Raw genomic sequence first — 18007 nt, 5'->3', positions numbered from 1 at the left:
CGTGTCTCATTTGGTGGTGATAAGCCCATCACCGCCAAATGGGCCCAATCATATATGAACATGGTAAAATGTACTATTCATTTCGTTGGCTTATTAACATATATGAATGTCACAAGTCATACATTCCGATGTTTTGAGCAATCTAGTTCGTCTCACTCCGATGTTTTCGCCATCGATTGGGGTGTGACAGATTGGTATCAGAGCCACAACTATAGTGAATTAGGAAAATTTCCATGTTGACCTAGTCTATAGTTAAGAAACCCTTATTTGACCATTCTCTTATTATGCTCAAACTATACTTGATTCTCCCTATTTTGCTTCTTGTCTCCTTTTATCTTAAAATATATGTCTTTCCTAAGGCAAGACTATGCTACAATACGAATACATGAAGACACTCGTATCCCACAATCGAAATGACCTCACCAAAATAGGAGTGAAACCTTTAATTTGATGACGATTTTCAATTCACAATTTCGATTTTTACGAAATTTTACCATTACGTTTGGAGTGATTTCCTTACCTTAATGACAATTTCATTTCCTTACCTTGATGAGTAAGTACCAACCATGTTTAGGGAACGACATCACAAAGTTAGAAATGATATCAAAATCTTGGTGACTAGTCTCACTATTTGATTTTCAATCCCACCAAAGTCTCGAACTTTCAATTGACTAGGGACATGTACTATTCACCTTCTTATCTTTAAGGTTGATCGTAATGGGCCAACGCCCTTTCCACATCAGCACCAAAACAACTATTTCATTATGGGGCAGTGCTATATGGGCGTTTGCCCCTTCTCAGTTACCATAACAACAAACGTGAGCCCTTTTTCACCACCTTTCACCAATCACATACATACAAACATTCATATTTTCCAAGTTATATTAGTTAAACCATAACAAAAATATAATTTAGTTAAATTGTTACACTTAGATCACTTCAACCTAAAAAGCATGGGTTTAATGTGCATAAATACAAAAGGCAACACAAGTGGCTCCATAAACCCTAAAGCGGAGGTTGTTTAATACACACAGCTCCACGATGACTGACGCTATGCCGCCGTCAAAGTTCGAAGACGCCGATGAAACCATCGAAGAAGCAGCCACTGCAACCTCCAACATGGAGGAAGATTCCGCCATGTGCGAACCTCACGATTCTTCCACTGATAAGACCAGTGCTGATTATTACTTCGATTCATACTCTCACTTTGGTAATTAACTATCTTTTAACAATTTTATCTCCATTTCTTTTGTTATTATATGACTACTGTTAACATGATAATAACATACAATGTCTCTGTTCTGTAGGCTTTGAAATTAATTGATAGACGAGTTATGTTGATTGAAGTAGCTAAAAATTGTTGCTTTATGTTTGGAGTAGCTTCTTTTTATTGCTTAAAGACTGGTTAATTTGGATTTTAGATAAACATTACATGTGTTAGGGGCTGTTTGTTTACCTCTTAATGGTTCGGACCTCTTACTGGTTCAGCACTTAATGGTTCAGACTGTTTGGTTCGATAGGAGATGTCTGAATGATTCAGACATTTGTCTCTGTCTGGTTAGGCATTATACTAAGTCTGAATGGTTAAGACCTCTAATCTGAATTGGTCAGACATTTGCCTCTTAACTGTTAAGCATTATACTGGCTCTTAATGGTTCAGACCTCTTACTGATTCAGCACTTAATGGTTCAGACCTCTTACTGATTTTCATTCAGAAATGAACCAAATAAACAAACAAACACTGAGCTTGTAACAAGCTTGTTTTATTCAACACAATGTTTGTTTACAGCTTTCAATATACCTTTTCTTTTTTATAGACAAAAGTAAGGTTTTTTTTTTTGTTTTTTTTTTTTTTTGAAATTAACACATTACAATGATATGGTATTCAAGAAAATTATTATACGGTATAGTAGCTAGCTAACTAGCAATGTAAGCTTTAGTTGTTTACTTGTGTTATATAGCTTTCGGTTATATCGGTTTTATTGTAGTTTTATGTCTGATGACAAGTTATGGTTAATACTTAATAGAATGCCATATTTTTAAGTTCAAATCATGTATTAAGTTGTAGCTAACACATTTGAGTTGCTTGTCATTCACTCATTCTTCTTTTAATAATAAATTTAAAAAAAATGATAATTCAATTTGACGAGTGGCTTGATTACATCAACGTTTGTTTTCAGTACTTTATAAACTACTTATAGATTTTTAGCCTCAATGCACATGCTATAAGCAGTATATATTTTCTTTATTTTTTGTTATTTTATTGATTCTATAATATTTTCTGACATTTTTTATGTTTTCGTTTTTATGGCTGCAGGTATTCATGAGGTAAGCCTGGTCTCTTTAGCATCCAACAGAGCTACATTACTACTCGCTGCCCCACCCAACCTTACCGTTTCACCAATAAATAACCGATAACTCGCACAATCGTGTAAACATAGAAAGTATAACGCGGTTTTATGCTATTTGCAGGAAATGCTGAAGGATGTGGTGAGAACCAAGACTTATCAAAATGTCATCTACAAAAACAAATTTTTATTCAAAGACAAGATTGTTCTTGACGTTGGTGCCGGGACCGGAATATTATCCCTCTTCTGTGCAAAAGCTGGGGCAAAACATGTTTATGCTGTATGTATCTTTATCTCGCTGTCATACGCAAGGTTTAAAAAAAACGGAAACGAGTTTCGAGGCGTCTTCCCTTCGCCTCACGAGGCGTAAGCCTCGAGGCGAACCGAGGCGGAGTTAAAAAATAAATATAAATATTATATATCTTATAAAAATAGTAATACCAACTAAATTCATCATCAAATTCATCAAAATAATAAAAAACACACATAAAAAGACATAAATTGCTTGAAATTGACACAAAAGCTCAAAAATATCAAAAACAAATATCAAAAACCCCTGAGGCGCACCTGAGGCACAGCCTTTTTATCGCCTCAGCCCCTCTGAGGCGCACATACAGTATAAACCCCCTAAGGCGCGCCTCAGAATCGTTTTTTGGCCGTTTCTCCTTGAGGCGCGCCTCGAGGCGCACGCCTCAACCGTTAACCCTTAACTGTTTTTTTTTTGTTGTTAATTTGACTTATATAGGAAACACTGATATGTTACGCTACTTGTTTGTAGATTGAGTGCTCACAGATGGCTGACATGGCACAAGAGATTGTTAAGGCGAACGGTTTTTCAAATGGTAATTAGCATCTTTAAAATTCAAGGTCTTACATTTTTTAAAATCTTGGTTTGACAAGTCAACTGATTTCTCATTTTTGCGCTTTAATGTCGCAGTTATAACTGTTTTGAAGGGAAAAGTTGAAGAAATCGACCTTCCAGTTCCACAAGTCGATATTATTATTTCGGAATGGATGGGTTACTTTCTGTTATACGAGAATATGTTGAATACAGTTTTATATGCTCGTGATAAGTGGCTGGTAAGTTTGGTAAATTTTTTTAGGAATAAAATGGCATTTTCGTCCATGAGGTTTGGCCAGTTTTGCGACCTTTGTCCAAAGGTTTGTTTTTTCGCATTTGGATCCAAAAGGTTTGAAATCTTGCCATTTTCATCCGGCTCGTTAACTCCATCCATTTTTCTAAGTTAAGTCAGGGGTATTTTTGTCTTTTTTGTTAACTTAAAGAGCAATTCGGTCTTTTGAATACTTGTACATTATGCTAAATGCTTGTACATAATGTGAAAATGACCTAATTGCCCTTTAAGTTAACCAAAAATATGAAAATACCCCTGACTTAACGAGTTAACGGAGAAAATTGGATACAAGTTAACAAGTCGGATGAAAATGTCAAGATTTCAAACCCTTTGGATCCAGATGCGAAAAAAACAAACCTTTAGATGAAGGTCGCAAAACTGGCCAAACCTCAGGGACAAAAATGCCATTTTACTATTTTTTAGTTTTTAATTCTTTTGCTTTTTTTTTTCACAATCTTTGTTTGTTTTCCGTAGGTTAGCGATGGAATCGTGCTACCTGATAATGCAACACTTCATCTGACAGCAATAGAGGACTCCGAATACAAAGAGGACAAGATTGAATGTACGCAACTACTGACGTAATCTTACGTTGTTTGAACATATATACAAATGTTTTTCAACTTCACTGAATTTTGTTTGCTACTGTCACAGTTTGGAAAAACGTGTACGGCTTTGACATGAGCTGCATCAGGAAACAGTCGATGATGGAACCTCTTGTTGACACAGTTGACCAGAATCAGATCGTTACAAATTGTCAGTTACTTAAGGTGAGTCTCAGATATATCTATCATGTATATACATACCTACATAAGTCAAATCGAGCTGTTTATAAGCGAATGGATTTAATTTGTGACGTTTGAAATCCTACAGAGCATGAATATCTCCAAGATGACGTCTGGAGATGCATCGTTTACAGCGCCTTTCAAGCTTGTGGCCGAGCGTGATGATTACATTCATGCTCTTGTAGCTTACTTTGATGTCGCTTTTACTGTTTGCCACAAAATGACAGGATTCTCTACAGGTTAGTTATATTTTTTCGTATTTTTCTAAAGGGCGCGTTGGGTTACAGGTCCAAACGGGTACACTTTAATTCTGAGTCCAAACGGGTCGGGTTAGGTTGACTCACGAATACATTTGTTCATAAGAAAGTTGTATGCAATAGAAGTACACTTTGGACAACTTTCAGCCTGTTTGATATGTTTCTTTACTTGACCCGTTTAAGATGAAACGTAATCAAAACGATCCATAATAACATAAATGGGTCGGAAGGACTAAAAGTTTGATTTTGTTGCATTGTTTCAGGGCCAAGGTCAAAGAATACACATTGGAAACAAACAGTGCTATATCTCGAAGATGTGTTAACTATATGCCAAGGGGAGTTTGTGGTTGGAACCATGACAGTGACGCAAAACAAGAAAAATCCCCGAGACATTGACATCACACTCAAATACTCATTAAACGGTCGTCGTTGCAATGTGTCGAGGACCCAAGAATACAAGATGCGTTGAGTTGGTCGTGCTTGTTTTTGTATTGGGGAATTACAGGGAATTGGGGTCGTTTTGCAAGTTGATTGCAATTTCCTAGTTTATCATTAATTTTTGTATCCTAAATTGGTAATTTTCATTCATCATGATTTTATGACATTTTCGATGATTATTATAACGGTGTTGGTTTTAGATCTCATTTTAGCTGTGTAAGTGAGCTGAGTTAAAGTTAAATGAGTTATAAGCAGTGTTGTAAAAATTGTGACTAGGCGGCGATTAATCGTTAGTTGGCCAAGTGACTGAGTAATTTTTCGTCAACCAGTCTATTAATCGCTAGTCGGGCCTAGTCGGTCAGCCAAAAATCAGCGATTCCGACCAGATTCCGGCAAAAAACATGTATATTCCGGCCAGTTTCCAACCAAATCATGTGAGTTCTAACAATTAATCTTGTATACTTAAAAAAATGAGTTGAGTAAGAGTTAAAACCTAGCTATTTATATACCTATAAAAATGTGTATATGTATACATAAAACTAAAAATTACATATAAAAACCCGATTTGATTAATCTCGAGTAATCCCGAGTAGTCACTAGTCCCCACCTCACTGGTCGACTAGCGAGTTCTCCAACCTTGGTTATGAGCCGAGCTCACGCTTACCATGGATATTTTGTGTTTAATGAGTTTGAGTTTCGGCCACCGCTTCCATCATCTGGTCGGTATTTCACCTCATTTGAAACGCATGTATCATCTCCCCATATTACTTTAATCCGTGCTTACACTTTCCATCAAGGAGTGGTAAATGTATTCATAGAGAACATTTTTCCGATTTGAATAACCTCAACTTTCATCAGTTGACTGATAATACTCTTAACTTTCAACTTATTTTCCTCTAGTAGTCTACTACTCTCAAACTAACTGAACCTTAATCCAGTTAATATTTCTGTTAGTGACGTGGCATCTAACATCAGTTAACTGGGTTAAGGTTCAGTTAGTTTGAGAACGCTAGAGAAAAATAAGTTGAAAGTTGAGAGTGCTATAAGCCAATTGGTGAAAGTTGAAGTTTTTTAAATCCCTATTTTCTGAGTAAACTGCTAAAATGGTCACTGAAGTTTGGTCACTTTTGCCATTTTAGTCCAAAATTCAAATCTTTTGAATCTGGGTCCCCGTGGTTTCAATTTTGTTGCCATTTTAATTCAAAATCAAAATATGGTCAGATTTTTTAGTTAACATCCAGTCAGTTTTTTTTTTGTTTAAATCTTTTTCCTCTTTTTTAACGAATAGCAAAATGATTTTTTAACGCTTTATTATAACAAATTAAAAAATATCTAATAATTTTGCCCTTGATTAAAAGGGAGGAAAATGACAAAAAAACTGGATGTTAACTGAAAAATTTAACCAGATTTTGCTTTTGAATGAAAATGACAACAAAATTGAAACCACGGGGACCCAGATTCAAAATGTTTGAATTTTGGACTAAAGTGTCAAAAGTGACCAAACCTCATAGACTATTTTAGCTGTTTACTCCTATTTTTTTTTCATATTGATACGCTGAAATACTGTCAACATTAGAGTTATTCTTATTTATTAATTAAAAGTAGTATAGAGACATATAAATACATATTAAAGTGTTAATGATTAATTTGTTAGTTATTGTCCTGAGAAATTGGTCTAGTGGTTAAGAAGCCTGCCCTCTCTAGTGGAAATGCAGATTCGATTCCCGTTTGGGTCATTTTCTATGAACATTTGGGTGAAGGAATCTGGGCTTTAATCCCTGGTTCGAACCTGACAGGGTAAGGGTTTACAGATTCCATCCGGTTTCCGTGCATCGGGAGCACGCTCTCACGGCGGTCGAGGAGTCGACCTTCGACATAGCCCGGGCGGGTTGGCTTTAGAATAAGTTTCTTTGCCATTCAAAAAGGAAATTGTTAGTTATTATCGGTATTTAGTTAATTCATTTTTTTTTGAAAATAAATAATGAAAAAGTATCCATTCACTAAAACTAAATTTGAAAAACATCAACGGTAGTTTTTGCAGTAGAGAAAAAACAGAAACCGGAGGAAAAACCGGTACGTATAAGCCACAAACGCTTTCTACTTATAACATTCTAGAGAGAGAAAGCATTTCCGTCGATCGTATAGAGAGAGAGAGAGAAAGGGTTTCTTGGGCTTCGTCAGACACAGAACTCGCCGGCCATGGCAGATTCCGGTCGTTTCGTTGCCGCTGATTTGCCTCCTATCCATCTTGGCGGCAAGGTTTTCGTTTTTATATAGTTGATCATTATTTTATGTATTCTAATGATTTAATTAGATTATCAAATAAATGAATATAATAATAATTTAATTGAAGTTAAACATGGTTATGTAATTCCACATTTATAATCAACCACTTCAAATAGAAACCAATTTACATGATAAAAGCTCAAAAATCACAAACATACAAGGTTTGTTTTGGTTTGGTTAACGAATCCACATTAACCGTAGCCATCACTGAATGGTCGGTTAATTGGATTCACTTAACCATAACCGGTAGGTTTTGTACTTTTGTCGGTTATGGTTAATTTTTTTGGTTAATAGTTCGGTTTTCTGTTATGGTTCGGTTTTTGCTCACCCCTAATATGAACGTGCATGCATGTTGTCCTGCTTTTGTCGCTTTTGTCCCACCAATACTCAGTAAATCCCACCAATAGCAAAACAAAGGTAGGGTCTGAGGAGGGTAAGATGTAGACAACCTTACCTCTACCCCGTAGGAATAGAGAGGCTGCTTCCAGTGAGGCCCCTGACTCGATAGTAGTTTTGCATCAAGCCTTGGACATAAGGCACATAACACTCAGCAATCAGGATAAAGACCGATTAGTGCATGTACCCTTTTGTCTTTCAGCTATCAACGCCACCACATGATGCATGATTAACCATCCTCAGCTTTTAACGTTATTTTCACGAAATTAGTAAAATAACGTTAAAATTAGTGCACTTTCACTTTTGCCACCCGATGGCCCACACATATATACATTATATGCGCATACCGCAAGCGCGGCGTCTTGGACAACATATCTCAACTTAGAAAATCAATATCGTGACTTCAAATCTCAATAATCACCTTCGAAGCGGATCCATTATCCAAACTTGATTTTTGTGTTCTTGGACATTATGTTGGAGATTTCATTTGTTGCGTGCTTGTCTTATGCCTAATACGACGTGATTTTGATATGCATTTTGCGATTATACAAGTTCTGCAAAAAAAAATCATATTATTCGGACACAAACATGCAGACATTGCCCATTTTATAACCTATTATGTATTCTTGGAGTATTTTATGTACTGTGGAATCTTAATGCAGGAACATATCATTCAGACTGGCTGCGGTTCTGTGTCTGTTACTGTGTATGGAGATCAACAAAAGCCACCATTGATCACTTATCCCGATTTAGGCCTAAACCGTAAACAACTCTAAATCTTTTCTTTTAGAACAATGTTCTGCTATTTTCATATCAGTTTTATAGTAACATATTTTTTTTCTTTTTCTGTACGCAAATGATTTGCAGACACGTCTTGTTTCGAAGGACTCTTCATCTCTCCCGAATCAGCTTCCTTGCTACTCAACAACTTCTGCATTTATCACATTACTCCACCCGGTCACGAGGTCTGTTAGTTTCTCAAATTTTGTGTCATACTATGAAGCACCAAATACTTTCTGATACGGGTCAAAATGGGTTGGGGGGGGGGGGCTTTGATCACGAAAGTCGTATTACTATAGTATTAACCATTGGGTGTCAGCCCAATGGCCACCGGCACCCAAGTTAAACCGGTTCGAGGCCTAAAGTGCTCGGGTTCGAATCCTGCTTGCAGGCTCTTCGCTCCCCTCGAAACGGCTGGGTAGTCACCGCCAGGCAGTGTTGCCGGGTCGCTAGCTTGGGGAGGGGGATCCCTCCCGCGGTCAGGGGTACCGTGCAATTACCCTTTTTTTTAAGATCAATTCGTGCATATAGCGATTAGGAGGTTGTATACATTATTGACAGCTTTTGACCTGTTTGAACCGTTTATACTTTAACTAATTATTTGATTTGTCTCATTTAGCCCGTTGGAAATAAATCATAGAGTAAAATGCCATCTTTGTCCCTGAGGTTTAGCCAGTTTTGAGACTTTCTTTGCGATTTTTATCCAAAGGTTTGCTTTTCCGCATCTGGATCCAAAAAGTTTGAAATCTTGCCATTTTCATCAAGCTCGTTAACTCCATCCATTTTCTCGGTTAAGTCAAGGGTATATTCGTCTTTTTGTTAACTTAAAAGTAAAAAGACCGGATCCCCCTGAAAAAGACCAAATTGCCCTTTAAGTTAACGAAAAAGATGAAAATACCCCTAACTTAACCGAGAAAAATGGATGGAGTTAACGAGCCTGATGAAAATGACAAACCTTTGGACGAAAGTTGCAAAACTGGCAAAACCTCAGAGACGAAAATGACATTTTACTCTTTAACATAAGTAAATGAGGCGAACTGCGAGGACAATACATGTTGCACCGTTTTTGCGCTTCGTAGGTTTCACATTACCCTTATTTGTATTATCAATATAAAATTCTCATGTGGGATTTACACGAGTTATTGCAGTCAGGAGCTGCAACGATTTCTAAGGATGAACCTGTGCTTTCTGTTGTTGACCTTTGTGATCAAATTCTCGTGATCCTCAATCATTTTAGGTAATGAAAACATTGGTTACATGTTGCTGAAAGTTAGCGAAAACTTATGTGATGGTGTATATTTTGTGTTTTTTCAGGCTTGGTTCAGTGATGTGTATGGGAGCAATGGCGGGTGCCTATATTCTTACACTATTTTCGGTATAAACTTCCGCTAGTCGTTATAAACTTTTGACTGATTTGCTTCATCATGTTTGACCGATTATTAAACTTTTTTTTTTTTTTTTTTTTTTTGCAGATAAAATACAGTGAAAGAGTAAGTGGTTTGATACTTGTTTCCCCTATATGCAGAGCAGCTTCTTGGAATGAATGGTTTTACAATAAGGTTATTTCTTTTTTTTTTTTTTCTTTTTTTTTTCTTTTTTTTTTGTTTTCAGCGTAGTTATCATTTTTTTTGAGCATTTAGAAAATGTTGAAACAAATCTATGATTTTGTAAACATATTCTTGATCTGGTTAATGAACGGTCGCAATGATCTAACCAAAGTTTTTATTCATAGTTCATGTCGAAATTGCTTCAATACTGCGGTATGTGCGACATGTTAAAGGAGTTATTGATTCACAGATACTTCAGTAAGGTATATATTATTTATTCCAACTTCTTACCTTTATAATACTTTCCCATACTCTAATGGGCCTACCTAATTCACTATATAATTTTGATCACTAAATTTCTATGGGTTAAATCAGGCGGTCTGTGAAGTCCCAGAATCAGAAATCGTTCGAGCATGCAGGAAGGTTAGTTGCGAATTTGCGATATTACCTTAATTGCCCTCGGACATCTAATAGGTAATTTCCTAAACATGAAACGTTTTTAAAATGCTAACCAAAATGCTTTGTTTTATCTTCTTACAGTTTTTGAACGAGAGAGACAGCATTAACGTGCGGCGGTATCTTCAAGCACTTGATAGGTATGGCCTCGTTTATCTACGAAGAGGTCGATTTAGATTATGTTTTATCTGTAATGGGTCAAATGGGTCGAAAGTCTTCTAAATTGTATCTTTAATACATACAACATGTTACGTGCCAAATCTCCTTTTTAAAAAAAGGAATAATGGATTTTAATAATCCTAACTATTAGCCGTTAGCCGGCAACGGTCCCAACTTCAAAAATAACCAGTGGTGGTCCCACCTTTTTATATATTGTAAACTAATGGACCTTTACTAAAAAAATAACCAGTGGTGGTCCCACCTTTTTATATATTGTAAACTAATAGACCTTTACTAAACCGAAAATAATAAGGGGACAAAAAGAAACTAAGGTCTTGTTTGTAAAAAGGTCCATTAGTTTACATTATGTGAAAAGGAGGGACCACCACTGGTTATTTTTGCAGTTGGGACTGTTGCCGGCCAAGGCTAATAGTTTGGATTATTAAAATCCATTATTCCTTAAAAAATATATTGTTATTCTAATAATTTATATCTTTTGATCATAACACAAATTATTAATACGTCTTTTTGGATAAAAAATATATCGGGTTAGCCCAACCAGTGGCAGACCCGTACCAAAATTTACCACTGTACGACCCGTTTGACTCACTCATTTTGTCACCTCTATTTATAATTAACTATCTATATATATTTTTTTTATTTATGATGTGTAGGAGACATGACATGAGTAAAGAATTAGAGACTCTAGAATGCAAAAGTATTATATTTGTTGGCGACAAGTCTCCGTTTCTTGATGACGCCCTCCATATGAAGACGATATTGGGAAAAAGATGTTCTGCATTTGTTGAGGTACATCCATGTGGATCAATGGTGACAGAAGAACAACCTCACGCAATGTTGATCCCGCTTGAATTATTTCTAAAGGGGTTTGGATTTTATAGACCATGCCAGTTTAATGATAGCCCAAGGAGCCCACTTGACTCGTGTTGTGTCGATCCCAGTCTTCTTTACCCCAAACAAATGGGCCTGAAGCTTAGACCGATAAAAACACGGGTATCTCCTCCCCAACCTCGCGCCAAACACAGCTAACACTTACTTTATATGGAAGGGTAGACATATATATGCATACATACATACATACAGAGGAAAAGGAAATATGTTCTTTGAATGATTACCATTGTAGTCTCTTTTATGAATCTTTTTTCTTTGTATTTTGTAAAAATGAAAATAATAAATCATGCCTTCCTGTATCATTACCAAATGTTGACATGGATTTTGCTTCAAGGTTATAAAAAGAGGTTATGTGTATCTTTCATAAAAATAGGTGTTTATACGTAGTGCATGAGGTTAATTATATGTAGTGCAACATAGAAAGAGAGAATAGGTATAAGCGTTTATGCGATTTTCCACATCTCTAAAATTTGATTATGTATATAATGTCACTCAAAGAGGATTTTATATTTTAACTAGTATTGTAGCGGGGCCGTTAAGCCGAACAAAAAGTAAATGCAAAAATACGCACGCACGTTACGACGTGTGATGAAACAGTGGTTAACCAAGAGGGGTTAATTCACTGGTCTCGTCAAGTAGGATTAATCCCTTCTTTCCGAGGATTGGTGGCTGGATCGTCCGCTGACCTGTCTCCTGCACAAGGAAAACACACCGTGACTCGTAACAAGGAGGAAGGGGTGGGGGGTGCTCCTTGTTACCACTCTCCGGCGTGAGAATCAGTAATTTGCTTGGGAAGCAAAGTGTGTGATAGTAGTAGAAGTGAGGGAGTTGATAAGCGATACCTCAAACCTGGTCCGGGATGGGTATTTATAGCCGAGGAGTGAAGGAGGGTAATTGAGTGGCTAGACTGACAACGCGCTGCCCTTATGCAGGTGTGTCAGGCTTGTCGGTTGTGGAGGTGAAGCCACGTCCTACTGCGGTGTCAGTCCGTTGCTTACGTATGGGCTGACAGGCGACTGTCATTGGTGCCACTTGCTCTGTGGCGTCAGTCCCACTTGCCTCGTAGGCAGGATGCGGTGCCGCGCCGCATCGCTGCTCGCGGTAACTGCTGTTGTTTCCGCATTCTCGCTCTGGTCAAGACATGTGCGGGATGCGGTGCTGGGCCGCATCGCCACTTATGGTGACTATTGCTGCTGTTCAGATCCTCGTCGTGACGAAAATGTTCATAGGATGCGGTGCCAAGCCGCATCGCTATGTGTACACCCATTTTCATACACAAGGTAAGTCTTCTCATCCCTTGACCGATTGGATTCGACTGCTGTGTTCGCGCTGTGCCCGCACGGACACAGATAAGTTCTTGCCGGTGGGGGTTTTTGATAAGGGTGATGGTCACTCGCGGCCATGCTGGTGTGAGATCTGGGACCATACCCCTTCAAGTCCCCTCAGTCTAGTGTTGTTTCCTCATGCAAGTTGCATGTGGGAGGAATACTGGACTATGGGGTCGAGTGGGTATTTTATAAGTTGGAGAAGATTCTAGGCCAGACCGATGGCTCCTGCTTCAAGTAAATCAAGCTGGGGATCTGGTAGAGTCATGTGACGCCTCTTCCGTACCAGTGAGTAAGTTCCGTCTGATGCGGAATTCTCAGCCGAGAAGTTTGATCCGGTAGTATGGTCTACCTTTTTCTGATGTCACCTGGTTGCCACCTGTTGGTGTGCCGAACCAACCTTTCAGACGGTGACTGAAGATGTCAGTGGCCGCAACTCTAGTTGTAACCTCTGCGGTTGCGGATGCAATGCTGTAAGTGCCTTGCTATCGCTTTATGTTTATCAACTGGACATGGAACGATGATCCCTATTTTGTGGGGTATTCGTGTTCTTCCAGTTTAGCTCTCAAGTAACCGCACGTCCTTTGCGGTTACCTCGTTCCCTTACATTCTTGGCCATGTTTGGTCGAACAATGTGAATCGTTCACTTGAACTATGGGCAAATAAACATGGTCATAGGCATGGTAGTGCCCACTGTTGTTTATTCTATGCGGTCCATAGGTGGGCAAACAAGGTCATAAGCAGACATGTTATCACTGTTGCTTGGCTTGTTGCTCAAGGAGATCACCTTGGGTGGTTAGGAATCTGGGTGAAACTCATCCGCATTCGTTCTGTAGCCACTTTCCTTCACGCTTAGTTGGAAAGCAGTTTTTCTGGAAGTAGCGTTGCTCATCCGTGTGATGACTTAGTTGTGGCTTTTCCGTAGCTACCGTTCGCGTAGTTACGTTTCGCCGCAGCGACTCATGAGTGTCTGCGGTTTGTAACAGAAGACTCGCTTTAAAAGAGTGTTACGCTTTGATGTAGCTCTTGAAGGATCAGGAGTCAGGGTTGCTGATGTGCGGTCGCTCATCATACTTATCCTTTTCCCTATGGAGAAGCTGTTTGCGTTCCCTCTGTGGTTGTGAACCGGACACGAGGGATTTGAAGCTTGAAGAAGCTTTAAGGGAATGTGGTTTGCATCTTCCTGAGAAGCGGTTTTCGCAGTCCAAAGAACAACGCTGGTTCTGAGTATCTGACACACCTGTGCGGGCTCGTGTGTGTCATCTCCGCATATTCCACGTGTGCTCGTGGATATATGAGGATATTGTTTATCCCTCTTTACATAGTGTATATATATTTTTTCCTTTTTTGAGGGGTATGTAAAAAACAACATGCGGTCCTGGTTATGGTTTGAGAAATCATAAAAAACCGCATGCCGCGTACATGAGAGTTGTCTTCACTTGTCGCTTTTTGTAGACGTGGCAGACCGCACGTGTGAGTTGGTAGAAGTTGGTGGAATTTACCTGGCATGTGCTGAAACGAAAGGACGTTTGCACTGCCCAAGGTAATTAATGCACTGTAGTAGAAGTGCAAAAGTCTCTTTTATCAGGCGCGTGTGCGGCCATGCGCTCGTGGTAACCGTCAGCGGAACCGTCGTTGTACACGTGTTGATGCATAATTCGTTCTTTTCTTGTATGACGTTTCGGTTATTGTAATGCATTAATTGCGATGAGTATAAAAGGTGAAACCGTTTGTGGTTTCCCCTCACTTCTTCGAAAATTCAAAAAAATTTCCGGCAAGAGAAAGTGAAAACCTTCCACATCTCCGATTAACCTTTGTTTTTCCGGTGAGGTTTCCGAGTTTCTGAACTCACTGTCATTTCTTTCTTCTTCTTAAATGGTTGATCCATCTAATCCACATTCTACTCCGGGTGAAAACCCTGAACCTTCGTCACTGGTAGCAGTGGAGGAGGAGGCTGAAGGTGATGCTCCTGGAGAGAAGTTGCCGGTTTTGAGGTGGTCGAAATCGTTGTTCGATAATCTTTTGAAGGATATTCAGATGCCACCGGAGTATGGGGCTATCTACCCACAAGAGGGTGACACCGCCACCGATGCTCCGGCGGGGTATGTCACCATGTGGTCTGATTTTTTCGGCGTCTGTAACCTCCATTTGCCATTGACGGTGTTTGTCGCTGAAGTTTTGGAATGGTACAAACTCCACATTTCTCAACTGAGTCATTTTGGGATGATTCGGGTTCGAAACTTCGAGTACACGTTTCGTGCTCTTGGTATAGAACCCACCGTCGGAGATTTCCGGCAGTTTTATCAGATGACTGTGTCGATGGGTTTCTTCTCTTTCCGTCAACGGGACGGTAGCCCTAAGTTGATGGTCCCTCCAAAGGGTCTAACGAAGTGGAAGACAAAGTTTTTCTACAGTAAAGCTGCTGCTATTACTGCAAGGTTGACCTTTAGGAATGTGACGGACCCGATCATAACGGAGAACATTAGCGTCCCCAAGGCATATACGGTGGATTGGTTCCCGAACCTGCGGATCATTGGTTGGGTGAGGTTGAGTAACGCGCAGTTGTGGGTGCCGCGGATGATGTTAGGGAGGATGAGCAGGAAGGCAAGGCCCGTGGTGCGGGGAAAAGTGGTGGTAAGTGTCCTTTCTCTCTGTACGATTTCTTGCTTCCTTGTTTTTGTTACTAAGTTTTTATAAATGTGATGTCAGAGGATGCTCCACTTTTGAGAATGTTTTGCCCGGATTTCAAAGGCAAAGTTGAGGTATTGGCTTGTGAGGATGGTGAGGAAGGGTTCAACTACACCATTTGTGACAATTTCCGGTTGCTAAACGGGACGTAATGGAGGCAGTGCTGCCGCAAGGCAAAGGTACAATAGTGCATTCTTCCTTTAGTGTAAACTAGTTGGCCTTGCTGATTGTTTGTTGATGGACGAAACGCAGGGGATCTTGGGGCCTTGGGAGACCCTGATGCCACGGGTTCCCAAACAGCACGTGGAGAAACATGGTGATAAACGGCTTCACAGACCGAAGAAACTGCATGAGCCGGTTGTTGTTCCTCCTTTGGTGCCGGAGATCGCAGGTATCTCTCGTGTTCGTTTACACAAATACAACGATTACGTGGTAGAGTCTGACACCCTTGAGGGTTTGGGTGTTCTAGGTGGTGGTGCGGCTGCGGGTGGATCATCTACGGGTTCTAGACCCGCTGATGATAAGAAAAGGAAAGGAGATGCCCATGCTGCTGGTGGGCAAAAAGGTCCTAAGTTGAGAAGAGCCCGGGGGGTTGCGATCTCGAAGCCAACACATGCGGTCACAATTGGTAAGTTGGTAGTATACATAGTATAAGTGTTGTGACAGTTGTAACTGATGGATGTTTTGTGTTTTGTTGTAGAATCCCGGGGAGGACCGGAGTCTTTGTTTTCCACCCCTCCGTCTCCCCCGAAAGCGGTGGACGTGGAAGTCCAGAAGGAGGATAGGAGGAGTCCTTCTATTGAGCGGGTTAGTCCACCACCTGTTCATGTGGAGGATACCGCGCAGAAGTATGCAGGTGTATCTATTGCTGATACGTTGGATTCGTCCAACAACTTGATTTATCCCAACGACCCTGAAGTTCAGGGGGGCGAGAAGCCGAAGTCCCCTATTACTGAGAAACCAAAATCCCCCGTTGCCAAGAAGGTTTCTGGTTCGACTGCCGCGGGTACTGGTTTTGAAGATCAACCTTCCATTCAGCCTGGTGAGCATGAATTGGAGTTTTATTACCATTCTTATACGGTAGACTGGGGTTTGGATTATCATCGCCCTCCTTGGACTGTTATGCAAGGGGATGATTTTTCCAACGATCCCTCCGCTTGCAGGGATATCTTAAGCGGTTTGGGCACTCATTTTGAGGTTCTTCGTGCCCGTGGTTTGCCTCATGAGAACCGGATAAACCAGCTCTCCTCCATGCTTGTTGGAAGTTCTATAATTGCGAATGCATTTATGGAAGACTATAAGGTGTTGGGTCGCAAGGAGGAGGAAACCGTTCGCCTGCGGGCTGAAGCTGAGGCATTGGTGAAGGCTGCTCGGGAAGGTGCAGAGCAGCTAGAAAAAGATAAGGCTGCTTTTGAGAAGCTGAAGCATACTGAGAGTTGGGTTGCAACTGCTGGCCTTAAACAGGTTCGTACTCTTGCCAAATTGCTTTCTAATGAGCGCAAGGGTTGGAGGGAAGCTTGTGCTCGAGAGAATGAAAAACTTTTCCGTGTTCGCCAGGAGTTGAATAATCTCAAGGCCGCAAATGCTGATTTGTTGAAGGAAAAGGTTGCAGCCGAAACGGCTGCAAAAAAGGCAAAGGAGGCGGAGGCACGCGGTGCCAAGGCGCTTGAAGAGGCGGATGCCGACCGCAGTAAGTTGAACAAAGCTGTTGAGGAACTCCAGGTATGAACTCTGGTTACACGCGAGTTGTTACTTTGTTTCTTATATGTAAGATGTTGCATGTTTATAATTGTTTCTGCCGATTGTCAACAGGCGCATGTGCAAAGTCGTGCGGCCATCCTTGAGGAGGTGACTGCCCGCGTTACTGAGGTTGAAATGCGGGCTGGGCAGGCCGAAGAGGCTAGAGATGGGTTGACCACCTCTCTAAATCAGGTTAAGGCAGATCGTGATTGGATGCGTGATCACGGTATTAGGCATGTAAGTACCTGGTGTCTTTCCCATCCTTAGATTTGCTTCTGTTAAACTTGTCACTTGTATTTTTGCAGATTGTTGGAACCATTCTTGATGCGCCTGAGAACGCAGCTGCCGTTAATGAGCTTAAGGAATGTACACAGCGGGCTGGATTTAAGGCTGGTTACAACGAGTGCATTTCCCATGTGAACCCCTTTTACCAGAGCAGATTTACTCATGAAAGATCCGGGTTCCATGGCATAGATACTGAAGGTTTGTATGCCGTAGCTGTTGACGCGTAAAACAACTTGTCCCTTTCCGCCATTGAATATATTGAGAAATGCTTGGAGGCGGAAGATTACGTGGACCGTTTGCAGTTGTTGTATGAACGTCCTAAGGAGGAAGAAGCCGCTGGTGGTGCAAAGAAGGATGCGGGCACCAGTGGTACAAAAGAAGACTAGGTTGGCCTTCGTGCCCTTTTTGACTTCTTTTTTTATGTAAATGTTTAGAGGAAAAAAGTTATGTAAAATTTCTTATGCACCGCTTCGGT

At 40.2% G+C, this 18007-nt stretch overlaps 2 protein-coding genes across 2 annotated transcripts; both read left to right on the top strand.

The window, feature by feature from the left end:
• Positions 1–1001: 1001 nt before the first annotated feature.
• Positions 1002–5164, top strand: LOC110928478 (probable protein arginine N-methyltransferase 1). The gene is made up of 9 exons (XM_022171491.2): positions 1002–1210; positions 2318–2328; positions 2473–2628; positions 3127–3190; positions 3286–3428; positions 3956–4043; positions 4133–4248; positions 4352–4502; positions 4784–5164. Exons 1-9 carry the CDS (start codon positions 1042–1044, stop codon positions 4987–4989), a joined length of 1104 nt encoding a protein of 367 aa, XP_022027183.1. The 5' UTR covers positions 1002–1041; the 3' UTR covers positions 4990–5164.
• A 1839-nt stretch (positions 5165–7003) lies between these two features.
• LOC110928479 (pollen-specific protein SF21-like) lies at positions 7004–11796 on the top strand. The gene is made up of 10 exons (XM_022171492.2): positions 7004–7217; positions 8303–8402; positions 8508–8605; positions 9569–9657; positions 9735–9795; positions 9893–9979; positions 10153–10230; positions 10343–10390; positions 10508–10563; positions 11257–11796. The coding sequence occupies exons 1-10, from the start codon at positions 7158–7160 to the stop codon at positions 11630–11632; spliced, it is 1053 nt and encodes a 350-aa protein (XP_022027184.1). The 5' UTR covers positions 7004–7157; the 3' UTR covers positions 11633–11796.
• The last annotated feature ends 6211 nt before the right edge of the window (positions 11797–18007 follow it).

The sequence above is a fragment of the Helianthus annuus genome, chromosome 3, assembly GCF_002127325.2.
Source record: "Helianthus annuus cultivar XRQ/B chromosome 3, HanXRQr2.0-SUNRISE, whole genome shotgun sequence".
Classification (NCBI taxonomy): Eukaryota; Viridiplantae; Streptophyta; class Magnoliopsida; order Asterales; family Asteraceae; genus Helianthus; species Helianthus annuus.
Note: the sequence above shows the minus strand (reverse complement) of the source record. Positions and strands in the feature narration are given on the sequence as shown.